This window comes from Engraulis encrasicolus, chromosome 16, assembly GCF_034702125.1.
Source record: "Engraulis encrasicolus isolate BLACKSEA-1 chromosome 16, IST_EnEncr_1.0, whole genome shotgun sequence".
Lineage (NCBI taxonomy): Eukaryota > Metazoa > Chordata > Actinopteri > Clupeiformes > Engraulidae > Engraulis > Engraulis encrasicolus.
The window spans coordinates 25,567,002-25,577,001 of record NC_085872.1 but is presented as its reverse complement, the minus strand read 5'-3'; the positions used below and the strand labels follow the sequence as shown (position 1 = coordinate 25,577,001).

The following is a 10,000-nucleotide window of genomic DNA, read 5'->3' as shown; positions in this document are numbered from 1 at the left end:
TAAGGCATCACAATCCCCTGCCATTATGAGTCTAACCACGCATACTAAGTGAATTACTGTAAAGTGGCGTGAGAATGAACTACAGTTTAGCTTGTGGAAGATGTTGCATAATCTTGCCCACTTCATGCTTTTTACTGGCTTGCATCATTTGTTTTCAAAACAGAAGCAAAGCAGATCTGACGTGCCATGTTCTCACTAAATATGGAATGATTTGCATGCAAATGGTGTGCTACTCTGTGAACATGCGGAAGGGGAAAATTGTATTCAGTGCACACATCCTGTCTTAAATGCATTCTCCCTGTTTTATGGCACAATACAGTGGTTTGAAATCCACCTCTATATAAAGAATGCAATCACATGTTGCATTATTCCCACTGAAAACGGCCCAGTGTTTGCGTCCTTGTCATTTCCATCATGCTGTACGTACCTATCCAGAGGCATCACATGCTCAGCATCCGTGTGCTTTTATCTCCATGCGAGACAGAGGCTTTTTCTCAACCGCCTTGGTTACCGCCGGTGGTGGACGTGGCATGAAGTATGACTCACTGATGTACAGCACGCTGCCGGGCCGGCGTTCTCGTGTTTATCCTCCATGCCACACATAAGCTACTGTACCCTCTTGTCTTTTTTCACATGAGGGCAAATATGTAACTGCATATGTGTAAGGGAGTGTAGAAAGAAAGAAAGAAAGAAAGAAAAAAAGAAAGAAAGAAAGAAAGAAAGAAAGTAAGAAATGGACAAATTTGAAAAAATGAAGGGTTTATTTGCAAAACGGTGTATCTCCATTTTGTAGAATGTTGGGAAATTGACATTTTGTATTGGGCATTCCATTGAATTGCATTGCAAAATGCATTTTATGTAGGTTAAAAAAGTATGTTCCCAAAATATGTGAAATGGTAAGAATTCCTCTGACCTCTGAACAGTCATTTCCAATAATAAAATGCAAAAGTCCAAAAATGGAGATACACCGTTTTGCAAATAAACCCTTCAAATGCAGAAAATGAATGAGACATCAGACATCATAAGACAGAGACAGTAAGTGACTGTCTTGTGTATCTTGTGCAGCCTGAAGCACCAGTGCGGGCCCCTCCAACGGTGGGCCCTGTGGTAGAGGACGATGAGCTGTCTGGACACTCTGGACACCTGGTGCCTACAGAGGACACCTACCCCACACAGGAGGTGCTGCTGGGAGGTACCATCTGGACATCCACACTAGAGCTTCAACATCACTGATAGACTATCATACCATAATACCTTTTACTATACTGTACTATGTGATGTGATACGGTGCTATGCTATACTGTAGCATACTGAATAGTATACTGTAATATACTAAATTATACTATATATTGTACTATATACTGTATTATACCATATATTTCACTATTATACTATAGTAACATACTTGATTTTTATACTATACTATACTATGAACATTATAATATTATAGTAATAACTGTTAACAAAATGCTGGAGGTTGTTTATATATAGCTATTGATTCTGGTAATCAATTAATAAAGTGGTGCTTCAGTGGATGAATATGCTGTTTGGTTTCAGGGCATGGCACTGAGGAACTTGGAGAGCGGTCAGGTGATGTAAGTACAATGAAACTGCATTTCATCCATGATACTGCGTGATCATGGTAGCTAAAATTATATATTCAATTCTTGTGTTGTTGCACTGGCAGTGATGACCCTACCTAATAAAAAGCTTTACAAACAGGAAAGAAGTCCCTACTGTATGTACTGTCAGTTATCACGTGCTGGTGATATGCAGTTACAACAAACAAACAGCATTACTTTTTTTCTTGTTTCCATAGGGTCCGATTGGCCAGGGGCCCAAAGGGGAGCGTGGGGACCCGGGTCCTCGTGGCCTTCCAGGTCCTCCCGGGCCCCCTGGCCCCACCAGCGCCTCAAGAGCAGGAACCGCGTCTGGGCAGCCGGGGCAGAGGGGGCCCCAGGGCCCTGCTGGGGTACCAGGGAACCCAGGAAGACCTGGGAAGGATGGCGTGCCTGTACGTGTCTCAAAATGAACACACTGCAAGATCTTTGTAATGTGCAACGTGCCCTGTGAACTAACAATTTTGTATTGCAATTTGTATTGCACTTTTTTTTTTCCTGTAGGGTCGCAAAGGACAAGATGGAATGCCAGTAAGTACCTACACATAATCTTTGGTTTGGGTTGTGGTCTGTCTGAATCAGTGTCTTCTTCAGGCCATCACTACAGCATGTAGCACTTGCACACCTTCTCTCTCGGATACTCACACTGTCAAATCAGTGGTTAACTGCTGCCTCCAAAGTTAATATCACACGTCAACCTCACTGGATCAACTGTGTCTCTCTCAGGGCCTGAGAGGACCAGCTGGGACTCCTGGATTAGCTGGGGAGATTGGAGCCAAGGGTGACAAGGTGAGACTGTCCGTTGATCACACACTACTGATTAGAAAGAGGGTATTTGTCATTACAGTGTCAGAACAGCTGTTTACAAGATTTTGCAATCGACCATGCATCTAAATGAATTTTTGTCAGCATCTGATAGCTGGTATTGGTTGAGCACTTGAAGCCATGGGGTGGTAATGGCTTCTGATGTCTCTCCTACCCCCGGCAGGGTGAGCCTGGAGTGGGTTTGTACGGCCCCCCGGGGCCACCCGGACCTCCTGGACCACCAGGCGAACGCGTGTTCTCCAGCGCATCCAGATATCCGGTCAGTGACTATCTGTTATGTTTTTCAATCTTCAGTCATGTGTTGTTGTTGTTTTTTTTGTTTCTGTTAGATGTAGATATACAGTAGATATTGAGGTATCAGTTCAAACTTCATTTGCAAGACTATGATAATGTCATTGTGGTGTTTTTTTATGATACTAGTCTGACAGGCCAGACCATTCATTTAGAACTGCTTCGTAATTCAGGAGTGGTCTCATCACGCTTCTCTGGGGAGGGATTAGTCGTCCTCCAGGTGGCCGGGCAATAAGCGAACGTGCTTGGGCGCATAATAACATACGCCATGAACGTCAACTGTCAGCGATAGGTCACCACTCATTTCAAACCAGAGCTGAGCTCACTCCTCTCAACCAAGCTCTCCAGGGTATTGAGGATCCAGACCAAACATGAATTTCATGTGGTATGGTAAAACCAGGCTTGCATGATACCTCCAAGTCCACTCTTATATGTAGCTTGATGGTGTATCAAGTACTCTCCTGTATAGTACAATACTCTCACGAGACTTGGGTCATCATATGCAGCGTGATTTTCTGCCTGATAAAGTTAGCAAGGTGTGTGGTGTGGTGCTTATTTTTTGGTTTTGACGAATGGCTGCTGTATTTTACAGGATGCCATTGATGCATACGGCTCTGGATTCGGAGACTTTGACAGCGATACAGAAATTATCAGAGTGAGTATGGAAATAAGATGATCGGCTGTTAAGTTCCATACAGCTGAGGGTTAAAATTGTGCACACATCCTAGGAAAAGGTGCAGGACAAAGGCTGACTGAACATTTGGAGTGAGGAGTCTGCACACTCAAAAGCCCTAGGATTACGTTTCGACCATTGTCTTCACCCTTTGTTTCGACTTGTCTGCCATGGAATAAAAAACAAACAAAAATATGTTTTATTCTAGATCTCATATGGTGCACTTGTGCACTTCAGTGTTCATGTTTCAGTGTATGGCATATTACTGTAATTACGCACTGAAACAGAGTGTGAATTGTGTAGACTCCTCATTCCAAAGTTCCACACATCTACCAGCAGGGGGAGCTCAGCAGGCCCCTGTCATCAGCCCCTTGGCACTCAACCAATTCAGTAGAGTTATCCCAGTGCAGTGGGTGCCATGATTGGAGCTTGATGAGTGGAGTCAATGAGAGTTGATTATTCTGAATATCATTATACAGTTGTCTGTGCTGTAATTATGATTCAGGTCTATGAATATGAATGAATCAAACTGTAAAGCAGACATGTAAGTGGATGTTAAAGTGATGCTTTGCACCCCATTAAGAGGGTTAGATGTGTGTTTTTTTCTGCTAGAAAGGCTGGCAAGATACAATGTTGATTGAAGATTTAAGACCGTTTTTGAAAAATGTCAGTAGACTATCACTACAATTCGTTGATACTACGATGAGATGGCTGTGCAAAGTCTTGTTTAATTGTTCGTTCATAAGCCCACATACAGTAGTATACATACTGTAATGCTGTCTACACAGGCTCTCTCTCTAACCTCTGCCTTACCCCTTATAACCATATCATCTCCTTACATCTGTCCTTACCCAGGGTCCCCCTGGTCCTCCCGGGCCACCAGGGCCCCCTGGGCCCCCAGGCCCGCTCACCCCACCTGAGGCCCTGCTACCTGGGCCCCCGGGCCGGCCCGGAGCCCCTGGAAAGGAAGGACCCGTGGGTAAACCAGGCGTGCCTGTAAGTACCCTTCGCTCACAGACAGATCAGCATCCTCGGCTGAAGGTCACTCTGGCAGCAGGCCCTGGAGCTCTACCGGGAATTCGACTCTATCTGTGTTTAACAATGCTGCAGGCATAGGCTCAGGAAATACACTACTTCATATTACCAAAAGTATTCGCTCACCCATCCAAATGATCAGAATCAGGCGTCCTGCCTGTAATTATCTGGTCAAAGGTGCATTAAATAAAGCACCTAGCTATGCAGACTGTTTTTACAAACATTTCTGAAAGAATGGGCTGCTCGCAGTATCTCAGTGAACTCCAGTGTGGAACCATTATAGGATGCCACCAGTGCAACAAATGCATTCATGAAATGACCTCGCGGCTAGGTATTCCCCATTCAGCTGTGAGCTTTATTATAAGAAATGGAAGTCAACCATGAAGTGGTAGGCCATGTAATGGGGTCAGCAGATGCTGAGGAGCATAGTGCAAAGAGGTGGTTGACATTACATTACATTACATGTCACTTAGCTGACGCTTTCATTTTTTATTGGTTACAGTCCCTGGAGCAATGTGGGGTTAGGTGCCTTGCTCAAGGGCACCTCAGCCATGGATGGAGGTGAAGGGAGAGGTCAGGGGGGATTCGAACCAGCAACCCTTAGATTGAAAGACCAACTCTCTAACCACTAGGGCACGGCTGCCCTGTGCTTGACTTTCTGCATAGTCAATTGCCACAGAGCTCCAAACTTCATGTGACCTTCAGAGTAGCCCAAGTACACCATGCAGAGAACCTCATGCAATGGGTTTCCATGGCTTAGCAGCTGCGTCCAAGCCACAGTACAATGTGTGATGGTTCACACCTTTCCATCTGTGAATCTGATGGACGTATCAGGGTTTCTGAGGTTGACAAGAGAATTGCACTGTGACTGCACTGTGTGGAGTGTGAAATTTGGTGGATGAGAAATTATGGTGTGTGGGGTTGTTTTTCAATAGTTAGGCTTGGCCCCATAGTTCCAGTGAAAGCAACTTTGAATGCTTTAGGATACCAAAACATTTTGGGCAATTCCATGCTCCCAACCTTGCAGGAATAGTTTGGAGCGGGCCCTGTCCTCTTCCAATATGACTCTGCACCAGTGCACAAACTAAGGTCCATAAAGAAGACATGGATGACAGAGTCTGGTATGGATGAACTTGACTGGCCTGCACGGAGTCCTAACCTAAACCTGATAGAACGCCTTTGGGATGAATTGAAGCAGAGACTGAAAGGCAGGCTTTCTTAACCAACATCAGTGTGTGATCTCACCAATGTGCTTTTGGAAGAATGGTTAAAAAGTAGGTAGACTTCACAGATGAGTTGAAGCTGCAATAGCTACAAAAGGTGGACTTGTATCATATCGAACCCTATGGGTTGGGAATTGGATGGCAGTGAAGTTCATATGTGAGTCAGTCAAGGTAGGTGAACGAATACTTTTGGTAATATAGTGTACATCTGGGAATATGCCTATGCAGCACTACAATTACAGCAAATTAAACTGTTTCAGTATGTGTCTGTAAAAGATCTCCAGGCTTTAGTCGGGTACAACTTAACAAAATTGGCTAAAAAATGCATACACTAGCCAATCGTAAATTAGTGTAGGCAGACCCCAATTGTTTTCTAAAGTGCACGTGTTACTTAGTGAGTATATAGGGAGATATACAGTGTATTTTTTTAGCTACATTAGAAAGGTAATGTTAATGCTATCCTTACCAGAGGTCCTTAATGACTTGTGTCTTCCTCTCCTCTCCTCTTCCCTTTGATGATTGTCTTGCCCTTCCCTACGGGACCCTAGCGCCTGGTGTTTGAGGAAGTAGAGGACCTTAGTGGTTCTGGGTCGGGCTCTGGGTTTGGATCGGACTTTTCGTCCGGCTTTGGTTCCGCGTTTGAATCTGGGCTTGGTTCCGGAGAAGTATTGCCCTGGCTCTCTCAGGTCAATGAGACAGCAGGCTTAAGAAAAGACAGAATTTTTCTCCAACACTGATAACATGCCATCCATGTTCCTTGACTGCGCTCACCCTGGCTGTTTCTGCTTCTGGCTGCATGTGTGAGTTTGAGGGTATTGCCTGAAATTGATATGGGAAGCTATTGCTTGTTTCTAAAGTTTACCATTTTCTTTCAATTAATTACGTTTAAGTTCTGTCGTGCCGTACATATTCGAAGTACCTGTTCTTTTGGTCACCATAGAGCATCTCCAATTTGGTTTGTTTGAAATTCAAATATTACATAGAAGGGATTTTTGTGTGGTTTAGTGGCCTTGCAGCTCACCTTAAAAGCTGTTCCTTGTTTGTTTTCCATATAAGTTTTAACTTATATTTCAGGGTATTATTACAGTTTTTCTCGATTGCCTCCACACAAGTTCTGGTACTTCACACACAATTCTCGGAACATCTCACCCATTTCCCAACTCCCCTAACCAATGTCACTGAACACTAAACACAATTCCTACTTAACACTCAAATTCCAGTTTTAAAACACACTCTTTTCACACCATTACACACAATTCTCTGGATTACACTCAATTTTCATAAAGAAAAACACTGGGTTTCTCATGGAACACACTGTCATTCACAACACTACAATCAACTGCAACTATGTTCACTTCCTCATCACATGGGCAAACTCTCTTCATACCGGTTTACAATCTGAAATCATCACCCCATAAGGACACACATTGCATGTCATATTGATGAAAAATGAGTGGATGCAAGGAGAAAACCCATTTGTTTAGTTTTTGAACTCAAAACTATGTTATACAAGACATAACTTTCATGCGGTTACCCAATATTTTACAATACATTAGTGCAATTTTTAAATATTTTTAAAAATATGTAAAATATATACACGTCTGTGTACTCCGAGTCTAAAAACAATATTTCAGTATTTTACTACAGAAAAATACCCTCTTTAGTAAGTAGAACACTGAAAAAAATAAGTTTCTACTGTGTTTCAAGTTGAGTATAGAGTTTTTTTTTTCATAGCAATAGGCTATACAGTAATGTAATGGGTTTTTTGTACTGCCAAATAGGCAGTGGGGTTTATCTTTGTGTTATTTTTGTGAAAAAGACATACAAATCTTTCTGTTTCTGTTTGTGTGTTGTGGGAATGAAGTTTTTCCAACTTATGTCACAGTATCCATGCAATCCAGAACAAAAAAAGCCCAAGTTACTGGGATAAATTAGTTTTACCCTGTGCCCAACAGTGTTTTAATGGGTCTGCAAATGTGTATTGTAGTGACTGTCTGTGTGTGTCATTTGACGACAAAATGAGGTTTTTAGAAGAGAGTACATTGTTTTGAGACAAGACGTGCATTTTTCAGAGGTAGTGAAGAGTTTGGCCCGTTGTGTGTGAGGTTTGGAGATTTGTGTGTAGAGTTTTGAGAATTCGAAGAGCGATTCCGAAAATTGTGTGTAGGCAATCGAGAAAAACTGTAAGCATTCAACCATCAACTGACCGCATGTTTGAAAAGGGTGAAAATAAATTTTTGCAGGTTGCAGTATACAACCTTACCAGTAGGTGGCACTCAATTATGCATACTGCACCTCATTAGGGGTGCTTATCCCATATTGTATAATACATATGCAATACTTACTACAATACTTTATCATTGCTTTTTATTCTAAATTCATTCAATTAACTTTTAACAAGCTTTAAACTAAAACTACGCGTGTTTGCTGAACATGAACTGTTGGAGAAAATCTGTCTTTTTGAACAACTTTGGTTTTTGCTTTTACTAACACCATGTGGAAGGCTCTGTTCCAAATTTCCACGCATCACACAAAGACACACATACACATGCACATGCACATACACATACACATACACATACACATACACATACACATACACATACACATACACATACACATACACATACACATACACAGACACATACACATACACATACACATACACACACACACACACAGACACACACACACACACAGACACAGACAGACACAGACACACACAGACACAGACACAGACACACACACAGACACAGACAGACACATACACAGACACAGACAGACACATACACAGACACAGACACAGACACAGACAGACAGACAGACAGACACACACACACACACACACACACACACACACACACACACACACACACACACACACACACACACACACACACACACACACACACACACACACACACACACACACACACACATTTCTGTAACATTTCATTTTCATTTAGTTACAGACACAAACACTGACTATATCATTATGAGAAAGTCATTTAGCCTGATGTGAAATATCTGTCTTTTGTCTACAGGGTCATGACGGTTTCCCAGGTCCACGTGGTCCCAAAGGGTTTAAGGTAATATATATGTGATATATATTGCACGGCAAAGAAGTGAATCATTTGAAAATTGAAAAGGTCTTGCAAATGTAACATGGGCGTGTGTGCATGTGTGGAAAGATCCCTTATGTATATATTGACCTTTTACTTTTCACCAACTTTATTCTCTCTGAAAGAAGAATGTGGCCAGACTTATGATTATTCAATAAGTGAGTGTTCTTCAAAAAGTGGATAATATATGATGTTCCATTGTCTAGGGAGAGCGTGGATTAGCAGGACTACCTGGGAAAAAGGTAATTGTGCACCACATACTATTCTTAGCTGTGTTTCTAGGCTGGTAGACACATTTACACAGTAGGGCAACCCTAATTGCAATACTTTTACTCTCTTTTTGCAATTTTATGGTAGTTATTTTATTATGCTGTTGCTGCAGGTCACCAAAGTTCATTTATTTAAAGAGTTTGAGCACAAACACATTTAGGGAAGAACATGCCATTTTCTTTATGTCAACATTTCTATTTTGACCACGCACCAGCTGTCCTGAAAGCATGATGTGGGCACAGACAATTGTAGTCAAGTCGTGATGCACTGTTGAATGATGCTGCTGCACTGCAGACATCAATAAGGGCCGGACGAGCCTGGCCTGGGAAAACAGCTTTCTGTGTGATGGAGGCACAAAAAGTCAGTGCTGTGTGGTGCACCCTTTTTGCCTTTTCAACCTGCATTGCGCTTCTAGTCTGATTGGGGCTTAAGTGTGCTGTCTAGATCGCCTAAATCATGGGGGTGCACAGGGAGCACGCAGGTCTGCCATCAGTGATGGAGCGGGAGTGCACTCTGACCAGCATGACACATCTTACCCTATTCTATTTTACACCAGACATGGAAAAAAAATGCATCGCCAGTCTCCACCAGACCGATCCTGAATACTTTGGTTTTCCGCACTCCCCCTTTCCCCTGCAGGGTGACTCGGGTGAGGACGGAGCGGTCGGCTTACCTGGGCCGGCAGGTCCGATGGGCTCTCCCGGCCTACAGGGACCTCCAGGGCCACCCGGCCCACCAGGGACCTCAGGAAATGGCATCACTCTTGAGGTACAGTACTGTCAGAGATTATTTAAGTATATAGAGATATGCCAATGTAATAGGTTGCTATGGGCACCTAACATGACCATGTTCCGGTCTGCCTAAAGGGGCATGTCATAATACTCCTAGCATTGAATAGAACAGTCTTTAGGTCTGCCTAGGTCTGCCTAAAGGGGGATTTAC

General features: G+C 42.9%; 1 protein-coding gene across 4 annotated transcripts in view; it reads left to right on the top strand.

Moving 5' to 3' along the window:
- The window catches only part of col15a1b (collagen, type XV, alpha 1b), a 59,047-nt gene that overhangs the window by 28,889 nt on the left and 20,158 nt on the right, over positions 1-10,000 (top strand). For 3 of the 4 annotated variants that reach the window (XM_063219114.1, XM_063219112.1, XM_063219111.1), the window contains 12 exons: positions 1,066-1,192; positions 1,558-1,595; positions 1,820-2,014; positions 2,124-2,150; positions 2,346-2,408; positions 2,608-2,703; positions 3,328-3,390; positions 4,264-4,404; positions 6,215-6,352; positions 8,711-8,755; positions 8,995-9,030; positions 9,698-9,826. In XM_063219114.1, the coding sequence (XP_063075184.1) occupies positions 1,066-1,192; positions 1,558-1,595; positions 1,820-2,014; positions 2,124-2,150; positions 2,346-2,408; positions 2,608-2,703; positions 3,328-3,390; positions 4,264-4,404; positions 6,215-6,352; positions 8,711-8,755; positions 8,995-9,030; positions 9,698-9,826 (1,098 nt within the window). The remainder of the gene's footprint in view (positions 1-1,065; positions 1,193-1,557; positions 1,596-1,819; positions 2,015-2,123; positions 2,151-2,345; positions 2,409-2,607; positions 2,704-3,327; positions 3,391-4,263; positions 4,405-6,214; positions 6,353-8,710; positions 8,756-8,994; positions 9,031-9,697; positions 9,827-10,000) is intronic. The other variant, XM_063219113.1, reaches the window with a different exon arrangement.